At 41.3% G+C, this 17,095-nt stretch overlaps 1 protein-coding gene across 4 annotated transcripts in view; it reads left to right on the top strand.

Annotated features, from left to right (window-relative positions):
* Positions 1-13,096, top strand: part of fbxw7 (F-box and WD repeat domain containing 7) — a 117,335-nt gene extending 104,239 nt beyond the window's left edge. For all 4 annotated transcript variants that reach the window (XM_061718602.1, XM_061718594.1, XM_061718588.1 and 1 more), the window contains 4 exons: positions 3,134-3,315; positions 4,794-5,019; positions 5,564-5,774; positions 10,507-13,096. In XM_061718602.1, coding sequence (XP_061574586.1) covers positions 3,134-3,315; positions 4,794-5,019; positions 5,564-5,774; positions 10,507-10,775 — 888 coding nt within the window. In that variant the 3' untranslated portion in view covers positions 10,776-13,096. The remainder of the gene's footprint in view (positions 1-3,133; positions 3,316-4,793; positions 5,020-5,563; positions 5,775-10,506) is intronic.
* The last annotated feature ends 3,999 nt before the right edge of the window (positions 13,097-17,095 follow it).

The following is a 17,095-nucleotide window of genomic DNA, read 5'->3' as shown; positions in this document are numbered from 1 at the left end:
TGGTTGTCTGTGGCTGCCAGAGGATTGTTTGTTTCCATTAGTCATAAGGAAGAGATGAGCCTAAATCCCGAGTAGGAGTGTTTTCTTCAGAACACACATCCTCTGTGGATTTCATCTCCTCCCTTTCTTAGTTCTCAACAACAGAGAGAATCCCTCACTAGAGGGAAAGAGACAATTATACAGAGTCAACCTTGATGGGGAGGGGGGCTCTTGATGCCAATAATGCTGAGGTAAAAATACAATAATACTACCAGCTCTTGTTTTTATGTTTCTTCTCTGCGGTCAAACGTCTTATGAGTTTTTACCAGCTTATTGTTGGAGTCCACCGCTCTGTTTTTCCAGTTTTTTACCCATGGCAATATTATTCATCATACGTTTTTAACCAGCATCTTCACACTCATTCTTTTTAACAACTTTTCATATACTGTCGGGCGTCCTTTTTATCATTTACCACAAAACAAAACAAAAAAAGAAATAAGAAATAGAAAGCAAATATGACGAATTGTGATTTAATCCGCTCACCTTCAGATGTTCGATACCATTTGAATGTGAAGTGGCATTCTTCTCTTTGAAATTCAGCTCGCATAGCCCGCACCAAAGGTAAAGGGTTTAAATTGATGAGATTTAAATAGACATTGGTCACAGTGTAGACAAATTTTGCCAAAGGTAGGACTCTGTGAACACATCTGCTTTTCCTCCGAACTCGAGTATTTAATATAAAGCACTCAGAAAGATCCCCCTGTGAGGGGATGAATCAACTTCTGTTACATCATTCAAAATGTTTTCATGTTCGTCGACACACGGTCCCCCAACCCGACTGGAAACTGTGTCGGATGTGCTGCAGACAAGCTTGTGACAGATGTTTCCATCAATTGTTAAGAGAATTGCTCCAAAATCCCTTCCTCAAAGATTTGTGAATGCGGTATTTTTCACTCACTGAGCATTTTTAGCCAATTATTACATAACGGGCTCATTTGCATGGACATGGCCTGAATTTTTAAACGGTTAACAAATCTCCATCATTACGGCCGAGCCATCAACAACCTCCAAGACAAATACTTGTTAATGTTTTATCTTTGTTGCTGGTTTTTTAGCCTGTCCTTGCCAACTTAACCCCTGCAAGGAGGCAATTCATGGATGATTATATCAGGTTTTTACATGAATACTACCTTTGTACCTTTTTAATAATCAAATCTGATGACAAATTGTTGCATTGCACTAAAGGACCTGTTGTTCAAATGAAACTTGATTGCTGTCTCTTAAGTGGATGGACCTTCTCCCTCTCTTTATGACTCCACCTTCAGCCAGAGTCGAGTCTTGCATCCAAGAGCACAAATGGCCTCCCAGATCTCTCTGCTACAGAGGTGGCTGCCTTGTGTTCAGTAGAGCAGTGCGTGTCCTTGGCGGTGCCTGTCAGCGGCAGCCTGAGCTGTCACGCAGATTTAAGATGGCAGACCTGTGGACTGCCGGCGTATCTAAGCAGAGGTGTCCTCCGCCAGATGCTGCAGCTGCTGAACAGAAGTCTTATAAGATCATGAAATTACTACTGTTCAATTCAAACAATTTTTTAATTTATACATATATTATCCTGGGTAATTCAGGAAATAGTTTAGTATTTTTGACTTACCTTGAAACAAAGAATGCAAACATGTCATATGTTACATCTTTTGTTGAGCTGCCTGGTATTTTGGCTCGGGGAGAATATTTTCCAGAGACTGTTTTGACCTCTTAGTCCTGTCTTTCCCGTTTCCAACTGTCGAGTGTTTAGATGAGACTGTGGCTGGGTTAATCTTTTAATTATGTGGTGTAGCTCCGTAATTGTCTGATGGCGTCGCCCAAGGCTGTTTAATTTAGCCTTTACAAAGTGTATGAGCTGAGTGCACATTTAGCCCCATTAAACCTTTTTTTTTGTGATATTTCCCATTAAGGTCAAGAATTTTTCAAAGCTTGTATTGTTCCTCCCAGTGTCCATCTGAACCTGATCCTCTCCCATTCGTTTTCCTCAAAAACAAAGAGAGGATTTAATATAAATGTAAAGAATTGTATGAAGCCTCGTGTCTTCAGAAAAGGCTTTCAGCGGTGGAGTAAAAGAGCGTTAATCTTCCCTCATTCTCACGGATGGGCTTATTTTGTGTTTTGCAGACAGATAAAGATGCTGAAGCCCTTCATCTCGGATATTCTCTCTTCCCACGCAGTGTTTGAATGGGCTTTAATTATACTTGTTCTTGTTCTAGTAGCACTCCTGTCAGTGTGTGATTCACAACACAATATCTCAGTTTCGTGTACTCCCAGCGCAGTTCCAATAAACTGCAGTCCTGTTAGCAAACGGTACACAGAAATTAGACGTGTTTATTACAAATGTAGTGAAATGAAGAGCTTAACACTGGAGTGAAGTTGATCATAAGGTTCATGCAGCTGTGGATCACAGCCGATGAAGTGATTCTACTCAGAAGCAGGAGGACCGTCTGGCAGCATCGTCATCTTGTTTCACAGCCATTTACTGATCAGTCGCTTATCAGCTGCAGTCAGGGGTCGCATGTCGTACATTTCAGTGACACACTTCACTGAGAACCTCACACAGCTGCAGCGAGTGTTTGCTCTTCTCCCCTCAGAGAATTTCAATTTAATGCATTTGGGATAATTAAACGACGCCACAAGTTGAACAAACTGTGGACACGCACTTTGAATTGATCAGAAAGATTTCCATATCTGCCGCAATCGATAGCTAATCTACCATCACTAATGAGGATGAATGGCCGCATTTTATTGAAAACTGTTGTCAACCCTTTCTGCGAAATTGGCCGCTTTTCAATAAATGAGGGAAAACAATTATAAAAGCTTGTGCAGGCCTCGGAGATATTTTTGTCCCACTACACCAGCGGCATGCATGGGCTCTTTTTTTCTTTCCTTTTCCCTGATGAAAGGTCACATAAATGTCACTTTACTTTTATTTTTCCCCGGAAGGCAACATGGGGTTATGCAGCGGTAATATCCCAAATCAGATTTCGAGGTATTAAACTGGGATATGTATAAAAAGCAATTCCCCCAAATGTCTTTCAAACTAACTTTTCAATCATCCTCAGTGGCAGAGAGGAATACATTCATGATGATTCCTCTTCTTCTGTGATCTCAGTGTCTGCGGACGTTGGTGGGCCACACGGGGGGCGTCTGGTCATCCCAGATGCGAGACAACATTATCATCAGCGGCTCCACCGATCGCACACTCAAGGTCTGGAACGCAGAGACGGGAGAATGTATCCACACCCTCTATGGGCATACCTCAACAGTGCGCTGCATGCACCTACATGAGAAAAGGTATGAAGCAACGTCTGAAGTGTGTGTGTGTGTGTGTGTGTGTGTGTGTGTGTGTGTGTGTGTGTGTGTGTGTGTGTGTGTGTGTGTGTGTGTGTGTGTGTGTGTGTGTGTGTGTGTATATGTATTTATATATATAAAAAAAATGACTGTCTGTGTATCAAAGTGACAGCTTTCAGTGCTTCATGGATTTTTTTGGGCTCTAGTGGCCCTTTATTCAAGTTGCAGAGAGGAAGGGGGTAGAGAGACAGAATGGGGATGACAGGTATCAAAGGTGCGCAGGCCGGGATTCAAACCTGCGACCACTGTAGGAGGACTGTAGCCTCAGTATATGAGCTGCTTGCTTAACCCAATGCGCCACCGAGCGGCCCTGCTTCAGGGATTTTTGTATAATAATGAAAAGGGTTGTCAGATAATCAATTTAAATGTAAGACCATGCAAGTCCTAAAACAAGTGGGGACAACTGACCTACATTCCTGTAATGGTCATATTTCTGAACCTTTCAAACTATATCTACATCACATGCTATATCTTAATGTAATCAGTAGAAAAAATGCATAAAAGGCAACAACCATATCATGAAAGAAGGAACAAAACATGAACTATTCCTTTAATGTTGTTCATTCATAACAGCCGTCTTAATCTGGCAAAAAAAAGAGCAACCACGGCACTCAAAGAGGACAGTATCTGTAGAAATGAACATGCGGTTTCGTAGTGACTAAATAGATCCTGTGAGCCGTCTAAGTGAACTGCTGCTCCCTCATTCACGCAGTATCACACTCTGGAGACTCAAAGTGCTCTTTTCGCCTTAGGGCCCACCAAGGTTTTTGTGCAGCATGTGATTACTCACTCAGCGGATCGGCTGCAAGCTTGCAGACGGTGAATAACATGTGGGTGATTTCCATCTGTGCAGTGCTGTGAAGCATTTACTAAGTAAAGAGTGTGATCTTGTGTAGCTGCGACTTTTTTGTTTTCCTGGAAATAGCTTTTAAAACAGAAAACGTCTTGCTGTGGAAGGCCCTTTCTGGGGTGTCTACAGTCTTTTGGGCATTAGGGGAATCGTGTAACCAGATTCAATACTTGTTTTTCCTCTAACCCTAACAATCTGCAAAAACATCCTTGAGTAACTATAACCCCTATAGGGAGTTTCTGTTTCTATAACCTATCATCTGTCTTTCTGTCTTGTGTGAATGCATCGCTCGAGGCAGCTTTCAGAGTCGGAGGAGTTTCTGTATATTCAAGTATGAACATGAATGCGACGCTGCAGGAGTGAAAGAAAATGTTCATACCAGCCTCATTATTCTGTCAGTACAGCTGCGTCAGTATGAATAAAGACTTGTGTGGACTTTTAAATTGAATCTTGCAGATTGACTGAGTTGAAAGAGTGTCGATCCCTGTGAACTCCACAATAGCCTGAACTGTTTTCCGATGCTCCCGTTCTCTAACATTCACTGTCTTTTGCATCTCATGTCTGCTCTCAGGGTGGTTAGCGGCTCTCGTGACGCTACGCTTCGTGTCTGGGATATTGAGACGGGTCAGTGTTTACACGTCCTCATGGGCCACGTGGCGGCGGTGCGTTGCGTCCAGTATGACGGACGACGGGTAGTCAGCGGTGCCTACGACTTCATGGTCAAAGTGTGGGACCCGGAAACAGAGACGTGCCTCCACACGTTGCAGGGCCACACGAACAGAGTGTACTCCTTACAGGTGAGCGCCCTCGGCAGCACCAGTCCACCTTTATACTTGAAATACAACTTGGTGTTAAAACAGCACGGCTGATGAACCAACCTGATTTCATTTCTTGTAAACTGTCAACAGTTGGGAATTGAACTACGAAATCATAAACATGTCAAGTGAGGGTTTTTGCAAATTAGAATGTATTAAAAAAATATCGTAATTCTCATGTGTCCTTTAAGATGTCCTCCCTCCACGCTGCGCTATTACAGAGCACTTAAGCTGTAGAGGAGTCTGCTCAGTGCACTGATAGATTGGTTTTTGTATTACCTTTTTTATATTAGACTTTTAAGCATTGGTGCTCTCTCGCGGCCTGTTGGGAGAAAAAGATGAGCTCCCACGGATCAATAAAATTCATCAGTCTCAATGAGTTTAATCTTCAGTTTGTTAGTGGAAGTGCTGTCTCCATATAATGTCTTCTTATTTTTGTGCGTCTCTCATCAACTGCACGTTAGGCTGACAGCACCGATTGTCTTGCGAAATGAACCTGTTGGCGATGATTTTCTTCTCTCTGTAGTTTGATGGGATCCATGTGGTGAGCGGCTCTCTGGACACGTCGATAAGGGTCTGGGACGTGGAGACGGGCAACTGCATCCACACGCTAACGGGGCATCAGTCCCTCACCAGCGGGATGGAACTGAAAGACAACATTCTGGTCTCAGGCAACGCAGACTCCACTGTCAAGATCTGGGACATCAAGACGGGCCAGTGCCTACAAACCCTGCAAGGTGAGAGACTCGCTACTTGGACTATGCAGATCTGTGACCGGGCTGTCGGATGGTATTAAAAGCTGGAACCAGAGAAACATTTTTAAATATATTATTAAATGATGACACCAAGAATGCTTTGTTTGACATTTTTGTTGGAAATCATAAAAGTGCGATTGCATTCACTTGAAGTGGGAATTATGGCTATTTCACCGTTCACATAAAATGAAACTGGAATCTGTCCAGAGATTTTTTTTAAATTATCTATGAGCATATAACTTCCTACCAACTGGAAGATGGTAGAGTATCAGACATTCTCTACCATCTTCATTCTTCCAGCCAGGATAGATGGAGAGGGTTATGTCGGGAAGGGCGTCCAACATAAAAACCCAAATCAATATGTGGGATGTTGATGATGCGGTGTAGCGACCACTACCAAGGGTTTTACTAAAGTCCAATCAGCTGGATCCCAGTAGAAGTAAAGTATTAGCTGAAGTTCTTACTGTGAGTTTTTTGAATACAGAATGTCATATTTCCCTCGAGACCTCATGTTAACAAGCCCTGTGTGGCTTTAGAATATGATTAAGCTTATTTAATTGGTGTTATGTTATGATTTTTTTTCTTTTCTTGCTAAATTAAGTTGTGGTTTATCTTGGCTTCATCAAACTGATGACCCTAGTAAGAAACCCTACATCATTACCTGACATGTGCCTCTTCAGGTATCTGTTATCATTAATGTCACTGCTTTTTAAATTATTTTTCATCCCAGTTTTGGTGCTGTGTTGCTTGAGGGTTACTTTTTTATGGTTGCAACTCTTTTTATGATGAGTAACCATAGCAACAAACAAGTTATTTACAAGCAGGAGCCGCTGATTTAACTTAATTCTCCCAGGAGATAGTGTTTTTGAATTTGAACGTATCCAATCGGTTTACATGTTAGCATTAAAATTATTTCTATGCGTTTACAACAACTGCTTCTTAGCTATCATTTTCAAAGCAGCAAACTGCAATATCACTAAAAAAAAACAAAAAAAAAACGAAAGTTGTATTTGCTCCATTGTTATAAATGAGAGATGCTCAGCATCAGTATTTGGTTGTGTAATTCGAGGCACGCAAACGACAGATGAACGTAAATGTGTGTGAGCTTCATAGTTGCTACATAACCATAAATCAGGCTTAATTCCTAACTAAACTGCGTTCTACTGAGTCTGCAAGGGACTTGTACTCGCTCCTCGTTAACTGTCGTACATATCATGCCGAGTGTAACTTGGTAAGATCGCCATTGTTGCTTTTTAGATGTGACGCAGACGCATGCAGCAGCTATCAGATGTGATGTTGGTACATTTATCCCACTGCTGCAGAGCTACGCATCTTTACCACAGATGTGTAACCATATATATCTAGAAAAAATGACGAGGACAGTCTGACACATAAGATCACATGTGTTTTAATCCTGACAGTCCATTTAGACCCATATTTAATGACGTGCTTATGTGCAGTACTCAGCCAACGTTTGGCAGCGCGTGCTTTGTCTCATTACCTTTGTGTCCGTTTGAATAGTTCCAACGCCATTAACGGCACTTAATATCTCACAGGAAGTTGAAAATTGTTTTGCTGAATGAGTGTGGCAGCAACTGGTACCCCACCTCTAAATGCCCTCATTAGCAAAGTACAACCCCGTTTTGTAGATTTTCAAACGGCTACATGTAGAAGCTGAACAAAGGATGTCCTATTGCGAGCTGAGGGAGAGGGAGAGACTGAGAGGTAAAGACGGGGGGAGGAGGACGAGCGTCTGCCTCGCTGATGAGAGGGTCGAGCAGTGAACGACAGGGGCTGGGGAAGTTTGTAGGTCACCTAATTAGGTCAGCGGACAAGTCCAGCTATTCATTAGTGTGTTTTGATAAGACGGTACTTCTACAATAAGCCATTATTTTAATCAGAAGAAAGTAAAGGTAATGATGGAGCGCACTGCTTTGTTGTGGCAGTGGGGGTAGAAGCAAATAGGCTGGGGGTGGGTGCGGGGCATTGTTGGATGTTCGGGTTAATAACTCAGCCTTTGAAGTAACCGAGACAGAATTTGAAAATGTGTTTCTTCACGGTGAGATTTTAAATTCAGTTTGAAAAGGAATTGTAAAACCGAAAAGATATTAAATCCAAACAGCTTTTTCTTCAGTAAAGAACAGTTCACTTTGCAGGACTAGATTATGTATTTGTTTCCGCTGTCTTCGTTGACTTAAGATATTATATTCAAGATCTTTGAGAAATCTCAAGTCACTGCCCATTTACAGCCTCAAATTCACATGAATGAAGGCAGTGAGCGCCACCATCTTTGCTTTATCAGTGGCCCAGTGCCAGCGCACAAACGCGCCAGAGGGAGGTGTAGCAGAAGCGGCTAAACCCTCAGACAGGACTGAGCTGCTGCATTTTAATGGAGCGCATCCTAAAGCCTACCTAGAGTCTGAAGACTCGCTGTGTTGTCACAACAGCTGCAGGAACAAGAGTCTTTCCTTGTTTTGTTGTCACCTGCGTATTCTTTATCTTGGCTTCGACGATGCAAATTTCCAGATTTGTTGTGTAAATCACCCTGCAGAGTTCAAAGACGGGTTTCTTCTCATTAAACTGTAGCTGAGGTGGTAAACCTCACGAGATTTGTTGGTTCTCCAGATTAAGAAAGAAAATTCATTTCAACTGCAGGATTATTCCCCTGTGGATTAGAAACACCGGTCCTTGTCCCGCTCCAAAGATGAATGAATGAATGAATGAATGAATGAATGAATATCGCACCCCTCAAGGTGACCCTGAGCGATCTATGGAGAAGCAAGTTTTACCATAGCAGGGTTTCTTTGCACAAGTTGGCAGAAAGTTCATCTTGAGCTCAGAGGTCATCGGTATCACAGCCATTATTAGCAACTTTATTTATTCCTCTTTTAGCTTTGCATGCAGCTTTTAATGCAACATTTGACAGCTGGTCCTCACAAAATTCATCGACCACCTGCCACGTTATCCACTCAAGAGGAACTGGTTGTTTACAGAGCTGTGAGCAATCTTTACAAAAAAAAAAAAAAGAAGAGCAATCCCAATGCTGCTGTCCTAAAGAGAAAGCAATGCTGGTAGAAAATGTATTGCTTTTTTTTTTTTAAGTTATTTCACCACCAGTGCACATTTGAATTAAGATACAACAGCTGAACACAAGCTCTTTAAATGTGACGCATTTAAGCTCCAACTCAGGCCGTTTACACCTGATTTCCTATGTATGTGATGTTTATAATAGCCAAACCAAAGTGACAAGTTTTATTAAGTGAATAATTCGATAGATTAATAAACTAACATTTCTGAAAACATTTCCCTCCACTCGCTGCATTTTTGGTTTTACTAATGCTCAGATTTACAGGTTTGGATATTAAATGAATTCCTGTAAATGAGTTGTCAAATCAACTTCTTGTGCGCACAATTGACTTTACCTTTTTCTGAATCCTTGAATCTATGATGAAGTGATTTTTTTTTTTCTTTTTTATTGGATTAAATGTTGAAAACAAGTAATTTAATCAACATTGCCTTGATTTTTCAATGTCACATTTTAAATGTCTGCAAGACAGGTATTTAAATTCACTTCATACAGTTTACATGTTCTTATAGCGAGGGTCTTCAACCAGCATCCATCGCTTCACTAGTACGGTAATCTTCTGACGTTGGTTCATTTATTCTGCCGTCTTCGGCCACATGGATACTCATCGGTGCAGCCATCAGGGGCGGGCTTTGTTGTTTATGTTAATTCTTTTAAATTTTTCTTTTTCCAGATTAATGCAAGATACTAGACGAGGCTTCACTAATCTTATAATTTACCCTGGAGGAGGGAAAAAAAAGGCACTAAAAGCTCCAACAGCAGAGGGTTACTCATGCACTCTGTGATGCCATGAACATCACTTCCCCACTCTGTTCATTTATTAGGTCACTGCACAGAGTTTGAGCTTTGAACAGGCTTGACCGAACACCAGAACGGGATGAAATGCTAATGACGTGTTTTTTTTAATTTGTGGCAAGTGTTGCATCTTGTCTACTTTAACGGTCAGCTGATAAAAAGGTGGGGGGGGGGGTGTAAGTGTCAACAATCAAGGTTTTGTCATATTCTGTGGCGTTCAGATATGTTAAACACCACAACAACATAGTTAAAGGGGTAAAAGGTTTATAAAGACTGTGCCTGGGTGTTTTTTTAATGCCATCACCATGTGTTTAGAGTGTTTTTGCCAAGATCCTCTTGCAACAAAGGGGTGGGGGGGAGACCAAACAAGCCAAACTCCTAATCTCTGCAACTATTCAGCCGTGTCCAGGAAGCAGAGCTTCACAGCCTGTTTGTCCGCTCCAACCAGTTAATGTTGATCCTGAAATAAACAAACGAGAAGTTCAGCAGCACGCTGACGTAAACCGTGCATCTTTTGGCCTTTAGAGGAACCTTTGAGCTGTCGGAGCGTTGCGTGCCAGTCACGGCTGAACCCTTGGAATCTAGTTAAATGAGAAGTAAACTTTTTAATTGAGTAGTTGATCACAAAAGCCCTGGTACCCTTAAGGCTCTTATTTGGATGAGTCGGTGTCATCCCGCGCCATTTCTAATTCCTCTAATAGTTGATGGAAATACGAAAGAGGCGTGTAATTTATGTCGGGCTGGAGAGTTTGAAAAGTTACAATCTCTCAAGAACAGAATAAATAATTGTCTTCACACTCCAACCCTCCGTCTGTTTGTTTTTTCTCTGCGCAGGTCCGCACAAGCACCAGAGTGCCGTGACGTGCCTCCAGTTCAACAAGAACTTTGTCATCACCAGCTCGGACGATGGCACGGTTAAACTGTGGGACCTGAAGACGGGCGAGTTCATCCGGAACCTGGTGACTCTGGAAAGCGGCGGCAGCGGCGGGGTGGTGTGGCGCATCCGGGCCTCCAACACCAAGCTGGTGTGCGCGGTGGGGAGCCGCAACGGCACAGAGGAAACCAAGCTGCTGGTGCTGGACTTTGACGTGGACATGAAGTGAGAGAGACGCCCCGAAGGACAAAAGGGCGGGCCGCAGAGAGGAAGGATTGAAGAGGGAATGGGAGACGAGGAGCCTGGTAAACAGAGGGCCAACACCCAGAGACCCCCCCCCCCACCCCGCCCCCAACACACCTCCCCTCCCACAAAACTCGCAAAATGTACAACCGCCACCACGAACAGTGGGCCGTGCTGTCCTCCGTCATCTCCCATGTTCCCCGCTTCTGGGTAAATGTTACTGACAAAGACACAAAACCTCATGTGTTCAGCCCCTTCCCACCCGCGCCAGGTGGATCAGTAAGGAATCCGGCTGGAAACGGGGCCGGGGCAGCCCGACCGATCTGTCCCTCCATTAGCTGGGAGAAAGAAGAGGAAAGAACAGAATGATTTGGACTCTTCAGAAGCGACTCTCCACCTCACCGGTTCAGGGTCGGCTTCAAATAGAGACTTGGTGTCGCTCAAGCCTGACAGATTTTGAAATGTACAGAGATATATTATTTTTTAAGTCCCCCCCCCCTCTCCACACACACACACACACACACACACACCCATCCATCAGCGTGCGCCCACAGACACACACACACACACACTCAAATGGCCGTAAAGTGGAAAAACATTGACCGTAGTTAAAGATCGAGGAAGCCGGGAGACATTAGAGGTGAATTTCCACACAGTTACTCCTAAAGTGCTGCTTGAATAAGTGGAGAGCAAAAGAAGCGTCTGGAAGGTTCAGCCTGCAATCAGGCCCTTTTTTTTTTTTTGTCACTCCATTTCCGTTCTATTGTTCTTCACTCAATTTCTGTTGTTTAATTTCTCCACAGTTTCGCACACAAACAACTGTGAATTTCAATACCATTGTGATTTATCATATGAAATGGGTTTATTTTCCCCCCCTTCTTTGTGCAAATCCCAGTATTAGAAGCCCACCCAGTTTAGATATGCTGTCTCGGTGACAATGTTGTTGTTTTTCTTTGTCTTTTTACATGAGTTGTTTTTTGTTTTTTTTTCCTTTTCTGTTTTCTACATCACTGGTTTTGGAGCTCTTCCTCCACAAGTGTCAGTGCTGTCCAGTTTTTTTTTTTTTTTTTTTTTTTTCAGTCCAGTTCGGGTGGTTTCCTCAGTTCCAGCGCTGTGAGGGGGGTAATTAAAAGTTCTTTGCTCTATGCGCTGTGGATTAATGCACCCGAACCCCTCAGCCCCTTCCCTTCTCCTGCTTTTCCCAGTGGCCAAACTGTATTTATGCTGCTAAGTGAATGGAAAAAGAGAAATGGAACTTTTACTTGCTGTGACGTTTTAGTCCCAGGCGAAATTCCAAATTGAACTCTGTATGTTTGGACTAAAAGAAACAAAACATGACAATATATCCAACTTTTTGTTTTTTCTTTTCATTTTTTTTTTTTTTTTGTTTTGCCACTGAAACTTGAGCCAAAACGTGCCTCTACGAGGCTGAGAGGAGGAAGCGCATCCGACGGGTTCGTTATCTGTCGGGATCGCCTGCAGAGAGGAATTGAGGGGATGTACACTGTTGGCATGCGTGTGTGTGAGTGCATGAGTGCGTGTGTTGGCGTGTTAATGGGCAACTTGTAAACACATTCCTTGGGACAAAGGTTTTTCAGCCTGTTCTTTGGGGAAATGTACAAATGCTGTGTGGACTGGCAAAAAAGAAAAAAAATTGAGAGGAAAAAAATATCAAACTAGCAGATGTACGGATTTTAACACGTCAATGAAAGAACTGTCCGTATCCGTGTGTGATTGTTGTTCCATTCAAAGATGTCCGAAGCAACAGAGGAGACCATCACGAGCATCAACACGACTGGTGGAGCTGCCGAGAGTCTTAGTGTTACATTTGCTGCAGTCGATGGGGCGGCTGTCAGTGAGGGGAAAATAACAACAAACGTGAACAGAAGCATTGTAGCCAAACAAAATCGTCTCAATCTCCAAGAGTCACAACTCAAGCTGAACTGTGAAAGTGGTATAACACTGTATATTAAAGAAAAAGAAAAAAGAAAAAAAACAATCTTGCTCTATCTCCTCTTGTTTTCTCTGTCTGTTTTAATTTATGATCTGGTTTGAGAAATCAGATTTTGTTGCAGGTGTTTTTATTTTGTTCAGTTCATGTTAACTGCCTGGCAAAAAAGAAAACGGACAAAAAAACCTGAAAGGGATTGTGTATTTGTTTGATTCACTTAGAATTTTATTTTCTTATAACTTAAGTGCAATAAAATGTGGGTTTTTCTTTTTTCATTTCAAGCATATCAGTTGTCTGTTTTTGTTACCTGTGTGAAGGCATCTTATATGTTCAATAAAGCAAATTATTTGGTTAAATATGTCCACAAGGTAATTTTAGCTTAAATTGCGGAAAATTTCCATTGCTAAATTTATGGCAACCATTCGTGAACAGGATATAGAAAAGCAGGAAATCTTCAATATTAGCCACACATTTATTTTATTTTTCTCGCATCAGGTTAATTTTCATTAGCAGGAGTGGTTTGGTAAAACCTGAGGATGGAACTGCGATTGGGTTGGATTTAATAATTGGTCCTGTGGCCATAAAATGTCAGAACATGAAGTTTTAGCCTTAACAGAAGGTAATAATTCAAATATGGATGCTTCATCTTTAAACCAGTATAAACCAGTTATCACAATTTTCAAAGATAATGACATTAAAGATAGAGGTAAGTGATTTCTAACACAAAAAACCCTGTCACACACTGTTTCTCCACATCAGCACCATCCCGTGTACAGGGTTCTCCTGAACAAAACTTTTGTCCCTGATCTTGATCCCATTTCTTAAGTATCTGCCGATTCCAATGCCCAATCTGATACATACAGTTCATAAAGCTGCAAACTGTTAATAGTTAAAAAGAAAAAATCTAGTAACAATCTGTTTATAGTGTTCTCCATATAACTTTATTTAGCGAGCATTGTTGTAACATCCACTTACAAAGTCAAAATTCTACAATGAATGATTTTACAAATTTGTATAACCTCTGTAATCGGTCACAAAATGCATCTTAAATTTACTAAATGCAGTACTTTATTTATCAACACAAGGTCTTAGATTCATTTACGTAAGCACAAAAGAAAAGTGGGGGAAAAAACAATCAAAATTCGTCTAAAATGGTACACCATCTTGATCTATACAATGAAAATAAAAAGGCGGAGGGACCCTGGATGCTCAGTGGGTTGAGCGGACACCGTTTCCCTCATGCAGGCTCAAATCCCAACCTGTCTCTACCCAGTTCCTGTCCACCTATTTTGAATAAAGGCAAGTTTATTTTTATAGCACAATTCAATAAGGTGATTCAAAGTGCTTTACAAAGACATTAAAACAAAGAGCGTTATTTAAAAATTAAACAAAAAAAGGCCACTATAGTGCCAAAAATTAAAAAAAAAATATAAAAATGAATTCAAATGAAATTCATCACGGTACCATTTAAAACTGACGATTAATATAAATTAATTTGTATACGCTAAAAACATCATCCAGCAACTCCACCACCTTCTACTGTGGGCTGTTGAACAGGCAACCGACTGCTGGACCTATTCTCATTTCTAGCAACTGTCATCTTCACTCATCAGATCAAATAGATCTCTGATCAGCTAAAAAAAGAGTTTATATAGAGGAGGGATTCCAATATTTCAGAGCAAGATGGGACATCACTACACTTAAAAAAAAAAGGTGGGGGCGGGACTTAGCTATACTTGTTTTGTTCAAATATTGATCCAGAAATCACCGCCTACCTTTAATTTTCCTATTGCAATCTGTCCACAACCCTGCTTCTTTCCTGAAATATGTAATTAGAAAAACAGCCATGGAACTTTTAAATTTAAAATTATTTTTGTTTATTAGTCATTTTTCTATTCCTGGAGCGCAGGAATCCAGATGGAGTGCATAACTATTTTCACGAGCACATGTTGAGGGCTATGTTTGTATCAAATTATTACACTTTAGAATTGCATTTCCAATAAGCCCAAACATTCAGGACTGAAAAGTTCATGTAGCTAAAACTCCAGTTGAAGTTGGCTCCCAAAGTGAATCCACCTCAAGAAATGTTGATTATATTTAGGGTCAACAGATTTGTTACCTGGCGGACATGTGTGGTGACTCTGACTCCGTCAGATCCATCATGACTCAACTGTGGTACCAAAAATATACCCAAGATGTTAACGACCAAATTACAAAACAGACATTTCACGGTTGCAGTCCACAATCCGGTTGATGTTTTTCCTGCCCTGTTTATAGCGTTCTAATAAACCCTCAGTTATTTCCCTTTAATGCCCAGTAACATTACCAGACTGGCAACAAGTGCTGCGTTTGTTGGTGGTTATTTTCTGCTCTGTTGAATATTGATGCTGTTTTAATGCAGCAGCAAGTTAACCATGATTGTCATGGTCCTAACAGTTACTGGACTACGAAGGAGTTTTCTCATCCACAACAGGGATGCTTCGTGACTTTGCAGTATTTAGTAGCAGGGGAAAATGTGTCAAAGGGTTTGATGATAAGAGAACCACCACTTATCCTCTTTCACAACCGTGTTAGGCAATGATGAGTAAAAGTGTTAATTTATAGACCAGAACTTAGGATTTAAACCTCATGAATGATCCATGGTTTCAGTCATACATCCTCCAGCAACAAGTCTCTCAAGAAAACATCCTCGATTGCTATAATGCTCTATACTTTTAGAGCTTTAAGTTGGAAATTGTGTTTTCATAGCTCAAACATGATAGAAGACTTCATTTAGGATACAATTTCATCATAAACATCATCAACTTTGATTATTTATAAGTCTTCAATTTAATTCTTGTTTACAACCTTATTGTGATTACTTTTCTTGTTCTTTTTTTTAACAGCCGGGGTGGCACAAATATTGCATTCATTCTGCTTCCTGCATTATGTAAAGCACCATGAAAATGGGCAACGATGTGAATGTGACTGTTTGTTTTTGTGCTCTCTCTTCCAAGACTGCTATCTGTCAGGGGGCCGTGCAGCTCCAGCAGTGCAGCAGCTCCAGTGGTAACAGAGTGCTGCATATTCCCTCCTATCTGTTGCCTAGCGATGGCTCATCTCTGGCCCGGCCCCGGCCCTCGGTGTCCACTGGCGGCATAAACGCTATTGTGGAGAAGCGGCAAAGGCTGCATGTCCTTACATCAATGGATATGTGGCGGAGCTTCCACAGCGGCTGGCAGGGTGTTTCTGTTTGTTCCCCAGATCCAGTCGTGTCGTGAAAGCAGCAACTCCGCTTCCCTCATTAGTTTTTACAGATAGCTTTGACAGACTCACATTCATTATTCAACTACTGAATACATGCAAACAGTTGCTGGTTGTAGCTGTTTGATCAGTATTTTCTTAATCTAGGAGGCCTTTTTGTCATTATTTGTGCAACAGTAGTGAGTGTAGCAGTGTCGGTCTCTCACTCCCGATTCAGACGTTAGGAATTTACTGGATGGATTCATGTGAAATTTGTTTCAGATATTCATGTCCCCTGAGGGATGACTTTTAATGGCATAAGCTATCCTCTGAGTCTTCATGTAGTGTTTCATTTTTCCCTTATCGCTGGTGGCTGCTAATTGAAACAGAGTCTCAAGCATAACACTTTGATTGAGAAAGGCAGGAGGGTGCAGGGTTATGGTGCACTGGAAGAAATATTTGGACAAAAACAGTTGTTATGATGTGTTTATATACCAACACAATCGAGATGTGTTCATAATTTGGACTTTTAAACTTAATTAAAGTAGTTTTACAGAAACACAGCATTTATGCAATATTCCTTCTTGTTTAAGGGCTCAGAAGTATTTGGACAATATATAAAATGTTGCCCCCTTTTACTTTACTATAAAAAAAAAAAAAAAAAAAAAAAAAAAAGTTTTTGCTGCATGACTTACTGATCAAATCCATCAATTTACATGTCCAACATCAACCCCCCTTAACTGATGATATACTGGGGAGCAGTTCCTCAACAGCAGCTGTCTCCCAGCAACCGTCTTTAATTAGGAAACGCCCCTGACCTCTCCACTAAGGCCGTGGCTATATTTGTGAAAAATAAAGGTTGTATTTTCTCTATTATTTGAAGACCCATTGAACATTTACTGAGAAATTGCTAGAGCAATTCTGGCAGTTCAGAGTTGCAGCTTTTACAAGATGAAATGAACATTTTCAACTTTTTCTTGATTGCTAAATCCAGCCTCCCAGCTTTCGCAGCCAAACACATATGTTGGGATTACTGGAATTGTCATTGCTGAAAATATTGCTAATCCCTCAAAGTTTTGTTCATCACAAGATAAATTATATTTGTCACATGCACAGTTATACATAGTACAATG

This window comes from Cololabis saira, chromosome 1 (assembly GCF_033807715.1).
Source record: "Cololabis saira isolate AMF1-May2022 chromosome 1, fColSai1.1, whole genome shotgun sequence".
NCBI lineage: Eukaryota > Metazoa > Chordata > Actinopteri > Beloniformes > Belonidae > Cololabis > Cololabis saira.
This window is presented reverse-complemented; position numbering and strand designations above follow the sequence as displayed.